The sequence below is a fragment of the Erithacus rubecula genome, assembly GCF_903797595.1.
Source record: "Erithacus rubecula genome assembly, chromosome: 1".
Taxonomy (NCBI): Eukaryota; Metazoa; Chordata; class Aves; order Passeriformes; family Muscicapidae; genus Erithacus; species Erithacus rubecula.
Window position 1 is genome coordinate 766,681 of NC_136658.1, and position 19,520 is coordinate 786,200.

General features: G+C 44.3%; 1 protein-coding gene across 2 annotated transcripts in view; it reads right to left on the reverse strand.

Annotated features, from left to right (window-relative positions):
- The window catches only part of FCHSD2 (FCH and double SH3 domains 2), a 114,783-nt gene that overhangs the window by 82,298 nt on the left and 12,965 nt on the right, over positions 1–19,520 (reverse strand). For both annotated transcript variants that reach the window (XM_079321409.1, XM_079321408.1), the window contains exon 3: positions 6,904–6,949. In XM_079321409.1, coding sequence (XP_079177535.1) covers positions 6,904–6,949 — 46 coding nt within the window. The remainder of the gene's footprint in view (positions 1–6,903; positions 6,950–19,520) is intronic.

Consider the following 19,520-nt stretch of genomic DNA (forward strand, 5'->3'; position numbering starts at 1 on the left):
AGAATTCTTCTTAAATGGATTAATACTGCAGTATAGGACATTTTCATTTTTCTTCTAACAGAACAACCAGTGAGACAAGACCAAATATCAGATATCCCACTTTCCCCCCCCCCGCCCCACTTTAAGTTGTGACATGTGTCCCTTGGAGACAGAAAAGTACACGAACAACTGAACACAAAATCTACATAAAAAGAGAAGGTCAACGATAATATTGTTTGGAATGTCACTCGCAGACCCACAGTCTTTGTTCCAGGCAAAGTATATTATATTAAATGTTAAACGGACATTTAATATAGAGAATTCTAAAGAGCTTCTTGTTTGGGGGTGAAAAGGGAAACGTGCACTGAGAGGTTGAACTGTGACAAGTGCAGAATAGTATCAATAATCCCATTATAACACCTGATTTGTCAAACTTGTCTCTACAAGTTATTCTAAAATCCACAATAGTGCTCCTAACCATTTATGAAATGGAGCAGATCAGTCTTTGTGGCCACTGATTCTCCATGCTTTGTGGGAAGAATGGCCTGAATAGCCCCCGAGTCCCACACGTCATTTTCCTGCCCCGCTCATGGATATCCCTGTGCTTTGAATGGAGAACATAATCCAAAGGTAGCACCAGGCAGGTGTTTTCTGTCTGCAAGCAGCAAGTTCTGCTGATGTATTGTGCACCACCATGGCTGAAAGGACCAAACCAGGCCATCAATATGCATGATCTCCACGCCAGGCAGTGACTGGGAAGTGCTATGGATCCTCTCCCAAAAACCAGAAAGTTCATAGTGCTGAGATTGAAAACAAACTAATGAAACAGCCCAGGCTCCAGGTGATTTTGAAATCACAGGCATTCCACACTAAACATGAGATTCTTCCAGCAAATGGCAAGGAACAAAGACTTAGTGATTGCTCATAACCCAGGCTGAAACACAGCCTGGGTTCACCTAATGAATCCAAAACTCATTTACAAAATGCCATTTACAAAATCACCCAAAAGAAATATCCTAAATCAAATCACAGAATCCCAGAATGGCTTGGGTTGGGAGGGACCTTGAAGATCATCCTGCAGGGACACCTTCCACTATCCCAGGTTGCCCAAGCCCCATCCAAGCTGGCCCTGGACACCTCCAGGGATCCAGGGGCAGGCACAGCTGCTCTGTGCCAGGGTCTGCCCAAAGCCAACCAAAGACAGCCATCTCCACTCAAGTATCAGCTCCCTCTGAAGGCTCCACACCCTCCCTGGGTCCATCAAAGAGCAGCAGGAAGCCCATGGAAAGCAACGCAATTTGTTTACAAGCAAACCTGCCTGAAATGGATCATCCACAGCAAGATTCCAAAGGAAGGAAAAAGAGGAGCCTTACAGCTCTTAATGATCCAAGGGGGAATATCACTCAGTGCAGGAACTGGCATTTTTGCTATTGGATCCAGGGGTTTCTTGGATACAGCTTTTCCCCCTCCCACAAGTAAGCTTCAGGGATAAATAAAGTCACACACAAAACTTCTGCTCCTTCTCCCATAGAAATTCCTACAACAGGAAAGGTGCAATATTCAAGTCAGACCTTGGATCACAGGGTTTCAGCAGCTGTTCTCTCTGTACAGGTAAGAAATGGACTCTGCTGAGAGAATGAGGTGCCACAATCACACAGCCACTACTGGGAAAAAAAGGAACCTGGATAAAGACCAGCACAAAGTCTCTTCTACATTCTGGGCTGGGAGGAGAACATTCCTAGTGGACAAAACCATGATTTTCATATTCAATTACACCATGAACACTGAATGCCTGCTAAAATGGTCAGCAATACTACCAATAAAATAGAAAGAAGGCACCTCAAAGCTCTGCCACATTTTTAGGCAGCACACATGAAACACCTCAAGCCTCTGGGGTCACCACATACAGGCTGGCTTGGTTTGTCTAGTTGGTTGGTTTTTGGAAAATTTTGTCTGTCTTTTATAACAGACACAGTGATAAAACCAACAGTTACAGACAATGAGTTCATTCCTGGAAGAAGATTTCACTTTGAGTTTTTCCTAGTGTTTCCTACAGAAAGTTTGAAAATATAATAAATACCCTTTGATGGGTATCAAAGCAATTTGCTGTCTGTCAAATTAATTGCTGTACAGCAGCCATCCAGCTCAGGATACCCAGGACAGAAATTTCAACCTAATCCACTCATGTACTACAAGTGAAAGTTTCTCTGCAGAGCAATCATGGAATGACAGCTAAATTCCTTCTAAAGATAAGCCTGACATAAAAGAAAAACCAACCTAGTTTCTGCATACAGGCTAATTCCAAACTAAACTCTTCTCACAGAATTTAGAGTACAGAAGTCAAGGACCCTAATTCCCTAAAAGATGAAGTGTCCTAAGTCTTCAAAATACATCTTCCATACACACACACAAACTAATTTCCCAGGTTCTTTTAAATTACTGCTTGATTACAAAAGCCATCCATTTCACCATAAAACAAAACAAAACTAATGTTTTAAATAATACAGAAATACTCTAGAGGGAGGTTTAGCACTGCAGTAGCTCCAAAATCCTCCTCATAGGAAGAAACAAGTAACTTCAGTTCATCTGTTAACAAAACAGCTTCTGAGCAGGCAAGCCACGGCTGCTCCTTGTTTGTCCCCAAGTGGGGACCCACCCTTAAAGTCCACAATCTCTTCCTGCTCTCCCACAGCACCCTCCTGCATCCTTTGGGATGAAGGAATCCAGCCCACTCTGCAGGGAATGATCTCATGGAAAGCTGCTTGCTGGGTTTGCAGGGCAGCTACCTCGAGTTGTTTTTTCCTGCTGCTCCAGGGGGTTCCATAGCTTGGAGAAAAGACTCTGCTTCACTCTGGAATATGTATTTTTTTTGGTATTCCAAGCCTGTTGGAAGGCTGTGTTTGCCATGCTGCAGCTGTATTTCCTGGTGGGATTTAGGAATGACTGGAGTTCCATGCTGACAGTTCCATTTACAGAGCTCCCCACACCATTCCCAAACCCCCCAGCTGTTCTGTGCCATCCTCCTGCTCCTACAGCCACCACTGAAACCTTGCAATAAATCAGTGTATTTTCAAAAGAGCTTGGTTTCCATTCTGTCAGAGACTTGTGTTATTTTGGCTAAAATTCACTTGATTTCTCTCATTCCTTAGGAGGGAAATACCATCACCTTTCCAGTCTCCACATGATAAAGTTACATCAGGTAATTTTCACAAAGTGTTGGAATACATGATAAAGAACAGCAAAGGAAAAAAAATGAGCCATGGCAGAAGTTACTAAGACATGGTGGGAATGTCTGATTTTAATCCTTGCAATTTTAATCCTCTGAAAAATTGTTCAAAAGGCCACTGGGCAGCTTGGCACCCCTGTCACAACATGGCAAAAGAAATGGTCAGCTTCTATTTTGATTTTAAACAATGGAAAACCAGTCCATTCTGGCAAATATATAAATAAAATTATATATTTTATATATATATATATATATAAATATAAAATAAACCATGTTATGTATGTTTTTTAAGTATCTGCTTTATACATTATGTACACACATGCACACATTACACAGACAAAAACTGCCATAGGAACATTGTAAATTTTAGGGAATATTAATGCATATATATTCTGATGTCTTGAAATGAGTGTGTTTTCCAGGTCTGGTGAGACACAGGGTGAGGGAAATGGGTTCAGGTGACCTTGGTGTCTGCTTACATCCACCTCCCCACCTTTCCTGCTCCTCTCACTCCATCTCCAGCTGCTCTTCCCTCTCACACACATTTCATCTTATTTAAGGCTCCTCTCCTGACCACTGCCATGGATATGAGGAGCTGCCAATGGCACTGGTGGCTACAAACTACATTTAACTTTACTTTTCTTCACACTTGAAAATGTTTTAGATGCATGAAGTTTCTCAGTGCCACAGACACAGCAATCCACACCGAGTGCCCTCTCCCCTCCTGATGACAGATAAGCTGGTTTTACTGAGCACCCACAGCTCTTTAATGTTAATTTGACCTCTAGAAAACATAGACAATCCTAACAATTACTGTCTCTTTAAAAAAAACCCAAAACTGAACAGACACTTCTACTGGTGCCTCATCTGAAATGTAGCTCAGGGAATGGGCTCTCCCACCTTTTTTGTAACATCAGTGCCTTTAGCTGAGGAACTACAATTAGAAACTCATTAGCATGCAGGGAAACTCAACCTCCTAGAGGTTACTTGCAAATTCCAAGGGGCCAGGCCATGCTGATTGCCTGGAGTCACGTTTTACTCTGAAACAATGATAATGAAACATCAAGCAAAAGCAAAGCATGACAAGGAAGGTCACCTGTGTGTTCCCAGACTGAGAGAGACTGGTCTCTGGAATTAAAAGTGTGAAATAATAGTAACTGCAGCAGAGATGTGTTTATGACTCAAGAAAAGCCCCCAAAAAACAACATTGTACCTATTTAACATGCTGGGTAAAAGAGTTTTTTGTAGGTAGCAGCAAAAGCACGAATTCAGTAAACTGTTCTTTCACCATAAGAGTATTCTCAGCCACTGATTTTCAGGTAGCTTATTAATCATGGAGAATAGCTAATAATAACAATATAAAATTGCAATTAAAATGCTATTAGCAGGCATACTGTTAGTGGGAAATGAGAACCTTTCTGAGCTCTCATTTCTGAATATTAAGGTAAGCCTCAAAGCATATATTAAATAATGCAGGACCAAAAATACAAGTGGAAGAGCTGAGTGCAAATTCCAACTGATCTAGAAAAGTGCAGAATTGCTGATACACTGGATCCTTCTCCCATTTATACCATGGCACAGCCTAGAAAAGCCAGGAAAGAACCCACTGGAAATGGACAATAAGCAAAAAAATAGCTCCAAAAACCTTCAAAGGCAACAGGTACGACCAGATGAAAACACAATGCAAAAAAAAAAAAAAAAAAAACTGGACAAAGAGCAGGGAAATTGCAATCCAGGTCCTGTAATTCATCACATATATTTGCACCACTTACCATGTAATTAGGGGCAAGTTCTAAACACTGGGCTGGGGTGTTTCACTTGCCTTTGGACAGGTTCTCCTGCTCCCAACAAAAGCACTCTGTGTTTAGAAACTTGGCACTCAAGTACAGGGCACCAACCTACCATTTTTTTTTTAAACCAACAAAGCCTTCAGTTCTGGGAAACTTATTTTCACTGGCCACCCTTCCACTGCTTCTAACTTGCCAAAAAAAAGTCAGATGTCAGAATATTCCAAATTCCCTCAGGTGACAAGAGGCATTTGGAGAGAATCTGTGAAAAGGTTTAGAAATCTGGCTTCATAAACTACTGAGCATTTCCAGCTCCCTTTATAACTGGTTCAAAAGGAATATCCTCATGCTGATGAATGTGGCTTCCCATTTATTTGGAGCACAACTTCTCTCCCCAGAAGTCTTTGTGTGAAATTTTATGACCACCTCCAAAACAGGAATCCTTTTAGAAGCCCTTGAAGAAGCATCCAGCATTGTTGTGGAGCTGTGCACTATCAGCAATCCAAGGAAGTGATCCCACAAGACTTCATTCATATAAACAGCCATTCAGTGAATCTCAAATGCTGCAGCTGCATTGCTGCAAAGCTGGAGGGGGGAGTAAATCCAAGGAGCTGAAAGCCTCAGTTGTTAAGTCTGAGCTTTCCAAAGTGCAGAGTGTAATTATTTTTCCAGCTTATCAAGACTATTCCCTAAATGCAGTGACTGTTGTGTCTCTGCACCTGAAAGACATTCGCAGTGTCTAATGGATGAATGTACTAAGAACTGATGGCAAATTTTCTACATCAGTTAAAAAAAAACCACTCAAGAATACATATTTTTAAGCACAGCTTTCATTGAAAAAATTCAGGTATTTAATCCAATTCAGTTCAGCTGCCAATGAAATTGATACTTGCCAAGATAAATTCGTATCTGGAGAAAGAATGAGAGCACCAACAACTTATGGCACTGTTGTCAGTGAGTGGGCTGCATTCAGCACAGATTCCAGGTGACTTAGGAAGGGTTTCCAGGTGAGCTTCAGGCTGAGAAGACATGCAGCAAATCCAGCACTAGACACCCATCCATCACAGGCAGTGAAGCCCAGCCCCAGAACACATTTCTGGGTGTATGTGGGGGTGATGCACCCCCAGATGAGGATGATGAGGACTGGGAGCATGTCCAGTGACAGCCCACAAACTGCACCTGGAGCAGCCCAGTGACAGCCTGTGCTCTCACACTCCACATCTCCAGCTGGATTTATGGCACACTGAGCTCCACCAGCTCACTCCCTTGGATTTTATTCCACCTTTAATCTATTTTAAAATAAATTAATGTGTTTTTAATCTGTTGGACTTGGACTTAAGCTCCAAGAGCCTTTACTGTAAATTAAACAGGCAGCTGCCCCTTATTAGATGCTTTCTAATTTTGGACCAGGGGAGAAAAAGCAATCCTCCCTCTTTTCTCACAAACAAATCAAAATTCACTCCACTCCCTATCACAAGCATGAAGCCAAATCCGCTTTTATTTCAGATGAATGGGAAGCTGCTCTTACTGAAGAATGTGAATTTAAATTTATTTTGGATCGAGTAAGCCAGAACATTTCCTCTCCCTCTAATTGACCTGATTTTACCTTTCACTCAAGTTTCACACTGACTTCTGAGAAAACCACATAGAGTTTGATTTTATAACAATTGGGGAAAAAAATGTTAAAAATGTTTTCTGTACTCGAGAACTTCCTCAAGTCAAAATACATGAAAATGCAGAATGGGCCTAAGTCCTGCATAGACCAAAATGATTCAGAACTTCAACTCATTTTTATAGTAAGTAACTTAGGGGAAAAATAGATTAAAAAAACATACACCATGGTATTTTGCTCATTTACAAATTATCCCAACAGAACAATGCCACAGCCATCAAAATCATTCCAGAACTTACCTGTGCATATTCTTTCTCAATTGCAGCTCTTTTCTGACTGAATGCTCTGAAAGAACACCAAAGAAATTCCATTAGAATATTAAGCAAAACACTCCAAATTCAATAATTCAGTCAAAATCCATTAACACAGAGCAAAACTCTACAAATTCAATAATTTGCTTTAAAAGGAGCTTCTGCTTGGCAGTCTGCAGAGTGAAAAAGCAACAAAAAAGGGAAATGGTTTGACAAATGCACATCAGTAGCCCAGCAATGACCATGTGTGGACTCCATATATGTGATGGCTGAATTTCCAAGTTTTATTGGGCAAACTCAGCTCCCAGAACTACTCAGTTCCCAGGCATAAATAGCATTTTCTTCATCAGCTTTCCAGCAGCACAGCCACAGGAGGAATTTGGGAGCAGTGAACAGGATTTGGCTTTATGTATCTAGACAGACTCACTTAATTTTCTTCAGACTTATTTTGAGCAGAGTTATTTTGTTTAACCTATACCACAAACTACTCAGCCTAAGGCTGCACCATAGGCACAACAAAAATCTAATTATATTTAAATTAGTTACACAGTAATTCTGGTGACATGCCAATAAAAAAACCCCCACACCTCAGGAACATCCTCTAATTTAGTTAACTCATTAAAAAGGAGCTCTGGACAGGCTCCTTTCATTCCTGTCTACTCCAGATCATCCATGAAGAGTATCCACATGCTGCAGGTTCAGCTTAGCCAAGGGGATGTAAAACCAAAGTTTAAATGCTTAAATGGCTTAGAATTCTTCCCAGCCCAATAGATGTGGCCATGCTCCAGCCCCATCAGTGAAACTTCCCAAATCCCCCTGGTGCAGCCCAGGTGGGTTCCAAGGGCTGTGTGTCCCCCATATGAAACACCTCCATGGGAACAAGTGAAGTTGGCTGAGATGCCTGTGAATGATTTGCCTTTGTAAAGCATTCCAAGTATTCCAGCTGATATTATAATACTTTTTGTTTTTTTCAGACCTCCTGTTCCAAAATCCAATATCCCAGTCAGTTTAGCAAACACCTAGAAACCCCAAAGTTCCTCTGAAAAGACTCATTTTTCTATCAGAAGCATAAAGGACTGCACAAACAACTGTAAGGAATAACTGCAATGTGTTATCAATATTGGAAGGGTAGAAAAAAAACGAGCAACAGCCTTTGGAACATAAATCTGGGAATACTTTAGGCAAACAAAGTTATTTTCCAATTCTCAGCTAACTAATAGAATCAGGGCTGAATTTCACCAGCCCTGGGTATGAAGCTGTGTGCTGGCAATATTGAATTTGTTGTGCTGCAAAGATGAGCAGGAAAGGCTGTGGGGATCAGCATTCCTTGGAGCTCCCCTCCCCTGCCCCAACACAAAGCTGCTTTTAACCTTGGGACAGTTCACACAGCAACCCTTCTATGACAACTATGAATGCACTGCAAAACATGATGAAAGAGGAGACTGAAGTCAACACATTTCCCAGGAGGAAATTATTTTGAGCAGGGGAAAAAGAGAAGTCTGACTAATAAGTGCATCATAGTTCCTTCACTTGGGCAGTGTGAAAACTCTGATGTGTGTATCCAGATTTTATGTGCAAAGTTGGGATAGTCTTAACCTTACTGTCCTTCAGGATGGACTTTCAAATCCATTCATATAAGGAAACATTTGTTCCTGTGAAGTAATAAAATGTTCTCTAACTACTGGTAACTTTTTAATACATGAATAAGTGAGTCTGCAAAAAAGCAGGAATATTACTTTGTGGTTTTTTACAACTAGGCACATCTTTTTCTCAGAGTAACCATTAACTAAGTGTGGGAAAAGCCAGAACTGCACTCCTCAAAAAGGCATCTTAGCTTGTGGAGAGTAATTCCTGAACACCTTATTTATCCTGTCAATGCAATTGTTAATTCAATGAATTTGTTCCCTTTTCCCCATTTTTGCCCAGGCTGTGAGACCAGGGAATTCTAAGAGAGCAGGAGAAAGAAAATTTCTCTTCCTGCCATTCTCACTTTTCTAATGCCACCTTGTCTAATGCTGAGTTCTCACTGCAAATTCCCAGCCCCAAATTTCAACTACTGGCATCTATTTCCATCACTCATATCCATTAAAGGTAACAGATGCTACGAAATATTGAGGTATCTTTTTATATTCTCACTGTAGAAGATCATAACAATGTGAATTAAAGAGTCAGGTCAGTGGAGAATCATATTTCATTAAGTTTTCCTACAGGGAAACAGGAGAAACAGATGGTCTTAATTATTTCATGGATGTCCACTTGGGCCAGAGATGTGTAAAGCTCACACCTTCATGAAAAATCAATATAAGAACATTAAAATATGCATTAGTGTTTCATAAGACAGTGCCACAACTGCCAATATTGTGCACTTGTACAAATCTGAAGATCAAAGTCCCAGGTTGCACAGCAGAAAGTTAAACCCAGTGACACCCTGAAAACCAGAAAGTGAATTAGTCACTGTATAAAAATTTAATTCCATGCAGAGCTATGCAAAAACGTAAACATACACTTCATGTTCAGGGCTCTTGAATAAAAGAAGAGGCTAAATTTGCAACAGTATTGAAAGTATCTCTATTCCAAGGCTGAGGAATTCAACAACAAACCAGGCAAGGCCTGAATCCCATTTGGAACAAGATGATGATAATGATCAAAAACCCAAGGTATTAACTGGAAAATTGCACAGCTCACCTGACACCAGAAGTTTGTGTTTGTGGGGTTTTTTTGGGGTATGAACATTCAGACAAATAATTTGGAAATTTTAATAAATTTTTTAAATCCTTACAATTAACACAAAGCCTCAGAAAAAGGATAAACTAGTATCACACCCAAAACATCCAAAAACATCAGGCTAAAAAAACTCACCTTTTGACTGACCTTGACCTGAAATTAATTCACCCCATCAGAAATTCCTGAAGTAAACCTCCCTAAGAATTGCAGAGCACATTGCACCTGGGTTAAACCTGACTCAATCCACCAACACTCAAGAAGATGAATCAGTGAATTTTGAAATACCCAAAAATTTCCAGCTTCCCAGAAAGTAGACTGTGGATAATTCCTGACAGCTAGAACACACACCAGTGGAAAATTATGACTTTACAACTTGTGCTTGGGAGCACACACACTCAGTGTGCAATCATCTCCAAAGTAATACTATCCTGGTTTTTTTAAGTATATACTCACTCCAAAATACTCCATTAAAAACATGAAGACAGGTCTCATCATAAAGAAGAAAAGTAAAAAAAAAAAGAAAAAGGGGAGCAGCTGGTTTTGTCCCAGTGACAAAAACCACTCCATCAGCTTGAATCAACCCCAAATATTGTTGAATTTCTTTGTATTTATTCTTTCTTGCCCTCTTTTCAAAGCATCCCAGACTTTAAACGGTTTTGAATGATTTTTAGTGTGGCAAAGAGAATAAATCAGTATAGTGCATTACTGCTGGCAGGATAAAGATGGCATTTAGGAATTACTGCCCACGAATCACTGCTGACCAATCTCTTCAACAGTGAAGACATGCAGTGAAGTGTTTCTGTCCAGGAGGGCACTGGAATTCCAGCCTGGAGTGCCAGCCTGGCCTGCTGCTCAAGGCTGGAATGCCTCAACTTGGCATTTGCCTTTGTTGAGCTTCCAGAGGTTCTTGCCAGCCCGTCCCCAAGCCCAGGGCCACCCTGGACACAGCCCTGCCTCCAGCCTATCCATGTTCCCTCCCAGTTTAACAGCCCCATCCCACCATCCAGGTGCTGACTGAAGGCAGGGATCAGCACTGGTCCATCCACCTCTGAGGGATTCCCAGCTGCCAGCAGCATCTGCCACTGCTCCCCACCACTCAGGCCTGGGAAGCACAGCCAGTTTTCCACCAGCTCTCAGTCCATGTGTCCCCAGAGTGGCTGTAAAGGTGCCACAGGACTGTGTCAAAGGTCTCACTGGAGCCATCCCATACAACACGTGCACTGCCAGCTTTCCCAAAAGGCAAGCACCCTCTGCCCTTGGGAGTCCATGCTGGCTGCTCCAAATCACCTTTATGCCCCTTCAAGGAATGGAAGAAAAGCCTCAAAAATGGTTTCCAGGAGGTTTTGCTGCGTAATTTTCCCATGAATTAAGGTAAAGATGAGCAGCTGCTGTTCCCCAGATCCTCCTTGCAGTGGTGTTTGAAAATGGGTCCAGCATTTGCCTTTCTGCAGTGCTCAGGGAGCTCTCCCGACTGCCAGGACCTTTCCAAGGTGACAGGTGACTGTCCCACTGCACCTCTGGAGTCCCACTGAGCTCAAAGTCCTGCCCTGTCCAGTTCACTCACAGTGCTGGGCTTGGTTAATTCTCTGCTCAGAAGCTGGGATGGGGCTGTGCCTGGGATTTGTGCTGAGAACACGAAGTTCCAGGCACAGATAACTCAGGGATGTTCCTGTTAAAGCTGAGCAGTGCTTACACAGCTCAAAGCCTTTCCTGCTCCTCACACCAAGGATGGCTTGGGTCAGGAGGGACCTCAGTGATAATCTTGTTCCAGCCCCTGCCATGGGCAGGACACCTTCCACTGTCCCAGGCTGCTCCAAGCCCAGTCCAGCCTGGCCTTGGACACTTCCAGGGATCCAGGGGCAGCCACAGCTGCTCTGGGGAAACTGTTCCCATTAGTGAGCAGGCTGTGAGTGTGTAAGAAACTGGGAAAGGACCCAGTCAGGACAGATGACCCCAAATGACCCCAGAGCACACTCAGCAATAAAAGCTGGGGGAAGATGAAGGAAGAAGGGATGATGGCATTTATCTTGCCAAGTCATAGAATCATTAATGCTGGAAAAACCTCCAGGGATCACTGAGTCCAAGCTGTGCCCAAACCCCACCTTGTCCCCAGCCCAGAGCACTGAGTGCCACATCCAGGAATTCCTTGGACACCTCCAGGGATGGGCACTCCAAACCTCCCTGGGGGCCCCTGCCAATGCTTGACAATCATCTCCATGAAGAAATTCCTGCTGATGTCCAACCTGGCCCAGCCTGAGGCTGTTCCCTCTCCTTTCCCAGACCATGGCACTGAATTAAAATACCCTTTGGAATGCCAGCTCCCACCACAAAATCCAAAGGAGAGCAATCCTGAAATACTTGGGAGGAAGGAATGGGCCAAAACGTTTTGCCTCCCCTTGAAGGAAAACAGGTTAAGGAATGCTAATGTCCTCAACTGGTTTAATTCAGTACTTTAAAATGGATGCCTCCTCTCACTTTCCCCCAGCAACATGAAAAATGCACCACAATAAATCAACACTGTACAAGCAAACAACTGCCATTACCTGGTTTTTAATTTAAGGACAGGTGTGTCACTAACAAAGGCACAACTGAAAGGCAAACACTCCAGCCAACAAATCATTCTTGTGGCTCCTTTCAGGGCAGAGGTTGGCAATAAATGCTGAGATAAGATAACACAGCAGCAGCTGCATGGCTAATGAGGGACTCCAGGAACACCAGCGTATTCAGGGACACACTGCATTAATATTCCCTCCCCGTGTCCAGCAGAGACAAAGACAACATACCTGCAGCAATAATGAATCTACAGGAATTATTCATCACGACAAGACTCTCAAACACTGCATGTAATAAGCTCCTCTTTGTGGTTTTTCTCTTTACTAAACAGAATTACAACTACAGAAATGTTTTAGAAGATTTGCATAAAATTCTGAGCATCTGAAGGGTAAATTATTTTTCAGAACACCACTATTTCTGAAGTTATCTGTACACAGGCTGCAGAAAGCATGGTTATTAAAATCTGAAACACACTTCACAGAATCCCAGAATGGTTATGGTCAGAGGGGACCTTCCAGAACATCTCATTCCCCATCTCATCATGGGCAGGGACACCTTCCACTACCCCAGGCTGCCCCAAGCCCTGTTCACCTGGCCTTGGGCACTGCCAGGGATCCAGGGCAGCCACAGCTGCTCTGGGCACCTGTGCCAGCCCTGCCCACCCTCACAGGGAATTCCTCTTAATACCCTTCCTGCTGATATTTAATCTAAACCTACTCTCTTTTTAGTCCACATCCACTCCCCCTGTCCACCTTGTCACAAAGTACCCAAGACTCCAAATTCAGGGATTTTTGTATCCTGGCTTTCCCTTTTCTCAACAAGACTCCTCCAACACTGATCCCTCAACTCCACAAATAATATTTTTTATTTATACATCAAAAATTTCACCTCTGACAAAGCGTGGCAAGCAAAGTTTCACCTCAGTTACCTCACGTGAAAGAATTAACTCCTTTATTCAACTCTCTGTACTGTCAGACCACAACAAAATCATCAGCAAGGACAACTCACCAAGGAATCCAAGTGCCTCCAATTACTTTCTGGCTAACTGTATTTTTTTTTTTTCTGGTATTGTATTTTGATTTAAACATCCCCACATTTCAGTAAAACCAGTGCCGACTCTAAGAGTTCATCTTATGCCTTTGCTCTTGCATAAAGGTAACTGCAGAAATTAAGAAGTTTGTAAGCAAGGAGAAAGTCACTTCTGTTTCATTTAAAACCAGAGTCTCCACTTGCACAGAATACTTTATGCTCCTTTTCAGCCACTTTAGGAAAAAAATCACCAGAGGTCACATTACAGCAAATCACAACCTTTATGTTTGGTTCTAAAAATTACAAGCTCTCTTTTGTTCAATGGTTTTATATCACCTGAATGGAACAGATCCCTTCCTAGAAAGATGACTCTTTTATATGCATGCTGTCACCTGCCAGGTTTATGTTATTGCTTAGAAATAGGAAGCATTCAGCAGCATTTTTATCAAGGAGCAAAAGTTCCATGTCAGGTTTGAATAATATCAGCAATGCCACTGTTGCCTTTCCTGCTGAAGACTTTGCACCACCTATTAAATAAACTCCACGAGAAGTTACTGTACTGTGTTGGGAATTTAACTGCACTGTTCAAATATTGTTTTGCTGCTTGGATTTTGGGCTGGCTTTATTTGCCTGGCCTCCAGTTCAACTTGCTGCCTCCCACATTACATCACATCAATACACATGTGGAATTCTTCTCCCAGCTCTTGCTGATGAGCATATTTCTATATCAGAGAAATGGCTCTTCTTTCCAAATTACGTGTTTAGGTTTTCCTAGACATCAATAAAGGGAAAGGTTTCCCCAGAAAAGGTTGAGTGGGGGAAATAAAACTGCTGAGTAGTTCCCTAGAGCCCACCAGGAGATGCCTTGCTGCTCCCATTCCCAGAGCATCCCTGCTCACCCACAGCCTCAATTCCTGCCACACAGAAGGTCTCTGACCCAGCAAGAGGAGCCAGTGACATTTCCTGCCTGTGGAGCCACCTGAGGTCTGCCTGATCTCAGCAGCCCTGTGAAGGGCATCTGCACAACTCGTGAAGCACAAATATTTGTAACATCAGGAAACTCCTTGCTTGCTGAGTCAAGGGATTCAGCTCTCCTTCCTGCAGCTCGCTGGCAAGCCAGCCTCCCTTTCTGCTCACCTCAGTGCACTCTGGCAAGCACAAAAGAAATAGAAGACTAGCCTTGTTTTAAACTTGACTTTAATGTATATACTCTGTAGTGTCTCCTCTTTAAATAGCTCTTCCAAATAGAGCTTCGTGAATCCCTGCAGAAAGGGAGTAACTGGCAGCTCAAACATCCTGTACCACAGCACAGCTCTTCTCTCCTTCACAAATTCCCTTCTACAAGCATCTCACCATTTTTTACCAGTCTTTCCCCAGCAAACAGGAGCTACAATACCCACCCCATCCCTTTTATAGCCAAGCACACAGTAATCTCTTGCTGATTCAGCTACTACAGAGCATTTTACCACCCTGAGGAGCCCTGCTCCATCCTTCTGCTACACGGAGGATTTACAGTAACTCACAACTGCACTGGACTCTGTATCTCTGCCCTGCAATTAGAAGCCTGCTCATTTCACACCTCAAACTAATCAGCTCTGACAGCTTTGCTACCATTTGTCTACCCTTTAAATCTTCCCTTATCCTCAGCTAAGACAAAAGTACACGGAAGGAAAATTCTCCTGAACACAAACAGAGGTATTAAAGCTGGAAATATTTCAACCAATATGATACAGCAAGCTATATAATCAAGGAAACAAAGTTGGGCATAATATCTTTGTGACAAAAGCAGTCTCCTGCCTGTCCTGCCAGCATCCACCTACAAAAGGGTGGGAAAAGACCTTGATGACCAACCAGGAATGATTTCCCACTGTTGCAAAATGTCCCTTCCAAAAAAGCCCATCTGGATTTTCAAGAGGGCATTTCTTACTCACAGCAGTTTAACTGATGCTCTTCAAACCTAAAACTTCCCCACACAAAGTGTTATAGAGACCCAATTTTAAGCAGGACATTTAGAGGTCAATTGCAACCGGCACAGGCCAATTTTAAGTGCTCTTTGCAACATACAGAACACAGAAGATATGTAACATATCTTGGCAACATTTCTAACTGAAACTTTTTAATGTTTGGCAAAATATATTTCATTTAAACAAAAAATCTTAACACACATGCAAAATTCTTGGTGTGAGAGTACCCACAAGCAAATTGGGCCTTAAACAGGAGACAGTTGTGAATTTTATCAGCATGAGCTCCCAATTAATGAGAAATTTTTCCTTTATAAATCTATCAACAACAGCAAAGCAGCTTTTTCCCCAAATGCATTTGTGAGCTACGATTTTATCTGTAATTTAAAATGTTCTAATCGAAAATATTTGCACCTTGTGCCTGAACAGTGCCCCTGTAGCAATGCACAGAGAAAAAAAAATTCCAGACAGCATTCACTAGCGAGCAATGTACTCCCCATAAATCACATTACTGTACAGTTTGGGATTAGGATGAGTTGCCACTAGCAACAGAGCCAAAAAAATCAATTCTGTCACTATATATAGAGAATTCTTGCAACCTCAAACATAGCCAATGTTTTCAGCAATTTGTCTCAGAGAAGTATTAGCAGTCCAACATGTGATCAGAGGAACATGACACCCAGACACAAAACAATGCTAAAACAATGGTTTTTCCTTCAGCAGAATAAAAACGAAAACAACAAAGAAGCGCCAGAAAGCTGCTGGTGAGTGTGAGCATTTCATTCAGCCTTTTCAAAATAAAAGCGTGCCCTCTTTATGGCATTAACATTCACAACAAATACAAGGATTGGTTTCAGAGCTTAAGTGTATTTAAAATGATTACTAATGAGTTTTTTTGTTTTAAAATGGGAAACTAAGCAAGCATTAGGAAGAGATTCAATTTAGACAAATACAAGGGTACTTTTCTATAGCTTCCCCAAACATGATTCATCATATCCAAGGCATTTCCCTTTTATCAAAAAAAACCAAACCAACCTAGGATGCTGTAATTCAGACTGTCTGCCAGGAGCTTTTAGAAAACAGGAATATGAGGAGTTTCTTTGATCCCCATTTGCTTAACAGCAAGAAGCCAAGACACATTTCATCAGTCATGCTTCTTATTTCATCCTAGATCTGCAAAAGGTTTTGCAGCAGGCAACAACCACCTTGGAGTTCTTACTTTACTCATCTGTCACATTTTAGGAATCTTGACAGTGCCACCCAGGTTTATTACAAAGACTTCTCTCCTTTCTTTCCCTACAGTCTTAATACAAGCACTTCAATTTTAAATGATGCCCTTCACAAGGTTTCATTGTCATTAACACTGATGTAAGTCAAATCCTGTGTTTTAATGGATTCTACAGGTAATAATAATTACTACAATGTTTTTTTTTTTCCTCAGAGCACAATCACCCTGTTTTAGAAGAGTACAGTAGATGTACTGTTATTTTTCAAGTCACTAAAATGCTCACTGAAAGCATGTGGCACAATTTCTAAAATCTATCTGTAGATATATGTCAGAATCAACAGAACCATTTAGGTTAGAAAACACCTCTGAGATCAACTGGTCCAAGTTTTGACTGATCACTACCTTGGCATCACCAAGTGCCATGTCCAGTCATTCCTTGAACATGAATATTCCTTACAAACTTTTTCCCAAAAGGAGAAAAGTCTATTGCCAATGAAAAAAAGATATGGAAAAGATAACTGAAAGGAGCTGAGTCATCCTGTCTTCTTGCCACTGGTAAGAACATTGATCTTGCTTACTACCTGCAGCACCACTGCCTGCTGCAAGCACCTATAGGAGTAGAATGCAGTTAAAAGCATTTTTCCTGAGCTCCAGTAAAACCAGAGCAGGGCTTTCAATAATGGTTTATCATAGAATCAGAGGCTCACAGCATGGTTTGGGTGGGAAAAGACTTGAAATATTATTAGTGCCACCCCCTGCCATAGGCAGGGATACCTTTCCTCATCCCAGGTTGCTCCAAGCCCCATCCAGCCTGGCCTTAGACAGTTCCAGGGATCCAGGGGCAGCCTGTGCCAGGGCTGCCCACCCTCCCAGGGAAGAACTTGCCTCCCAAAACCCAACTACCCCTGCTCTTTAGCATTCTGAAATCATGCCCCTTGCCCTCGTCTCAAGTCCCTCTCCATCTTTCCTATGGGCTCCTTTCAAGTCCTGGGAGAGGCAATGAGCTCACCCCAAAGCTTCTCTTTTCCAGGCTGAACAACCCCAATTCTCCCAGCCTTTCCTCTGGGCTGCCGGTTCAGCAGCACAGCTGGGTGCAGAGAAGGCAAAAGGCATTTCAAACATCCAGCGAGCTGTGTCAACAGAAGGGCTCAGCCCTCCCCTGGCACAGCATCGAGCTAACCTGCTAAATTTAGAGCAAAAAAAAAAAAAAAAAAAAAAATCACAACTACAACAGACAAACTCTTCCAGCAGAGAGCTCCATTTGCTCCCTGAGAGTAAAGAAGTGTTTGGGTGTGTGCAGAGGTGAGGACTTGGTTCTCAAGCGGACAGCAGCTCTGACCGCACCTCCAGCAGAAGGAGCTGGCAGCCCGCGAGCAGAGAACATCAAAGCAGCCCCAGCAGGCACAGGAACCTCTCGGGGCACATCAAAGCTCGAGGCATTCACAAACCGGGCCGGGGTGCTTGGAACACCAGCCCAACCTGGGGAACAAAGAGCGGCTGAGCCCAGCAGAGCCCCGCTGGAATGGCAGGGCTGGGACACGGCCGAGCCTCCGCAGCCGGGAACGGCTGCACAGCCAGGAGGGGTCTGGGGACAGCACAGACAGGAGGGGTCTGGGGACAGCACAGCCAGGAGGGGTCTGGGGACAGCACAGCCAGGAGGGGTCTGGGGACAGCACAGCCAGGAGGGGTCTGGGGACAGAAACAGCCACCCGGGGTCTGGGGACAGCACAGCCAGGAGGGGTCTGGGGACAGAAACAGCCACCCGGGGTCTGGGGACAGCACAGCCAGGAGGGGTCTGGGGACAGCACAGACAGGAGGGGTCTGGGGACAGAAACAGCCACCCGGGGTCTGGGGACAGCACAGCCAGGAGGGGTCTGGGGACAGCACAGACAGGAGGGGTCTGGGGACAGCACAGCCACCCGGGGTCTGGGGACAGCACAGACAGGAGGGGTCTGGGGACAGCACAGCCAGGAGGGGTCTGGGGACAGCACAGCCAGGAGGGGTCTGGGGACAGCACAGACAGGAGGGGTCTGGGGACAGCACAGCCACCCGGGGTCTGGGGACAGAAACAGCCAGGAGGGGTCTGGGGACAGAAACAGCCAGGAGGGGTCTGGGGACAGAAACAGCCAGGAGGGGTCTGGGGACAGCACAGCCACCCGGGGGTCTGGGGACAGCACAGACAGGAGGGGTCTGGGGACAGCACAGACAGGAGGGGTCTGGGGACAGCACAGACAGGAGGGGTCTGGGGACAGCACAGCCACCCGGGGTCTGGGGACAGAAACAGCCACCCGGGGTCTGGGGACAGCACAGCCAGGCGGGGTCTGGGGACAGCACAGCCACCCGGGGTCTGGGGACAGCACAGCCAGGAGGGGTCTGGGGACAGCACAGCCACCCGGGGTCTGGGGACAGAAACAGCCACCCGGGGTCTGGAGACAGCACAGCCACCCGGGGTCTGGGGACAGCACAGCCACCCGGGGTCTGGGGACAGAAACAGCCACCCGGGGTCTGGAGACAGCACAGCCACCCGGGGTCTGGGGACAGCACAGCCACCCGGGGTCTGGGGACAGAAACAGCCACCCGGGGTCTGGGGACAGAAACAGCCACCCGGGGTCTGGGGACAGAAACAGCCCCTCGCTGGGTTTGGGGACAGAAACAGCCCCTCGCTGGGTCTGGGGACAGAAACAGCCCCTCGCTGAGTTTGGGGACAGCACAGCCCCTCGCTGGGTTTGGGGACAGAAACAGCCCCTCGCTGGGTTTGGGGACAGAAACAGCCCCTCGCTGGGTCTGGGGACAGCACAGCCCCTCGCTGGGTTTGGGGACAGAAACAGCCCCTCGCTGGGTTTGGGGACAGAAACAGCCCCTCGCTCCTCCTCGCCAGGACGAGAAGGAAGAGCAGCCTCTCACTGAAGGGAGAGGGAGCACACAGGAACACGTGCAGACAAAGAATTACAGGACGTTTTTATCAGTGACACGTTAGAGGATGAATGAAGTCTTTACGCAGCTTTTTAAAACTATTTCTTGAGTGTTTGCCCAGCAGACAAACAGAGGATTCACTCCTCTGATCAAGTTCAGCCACTTTTTGCTGACAACAGGCAGACTGCAGCACCAAC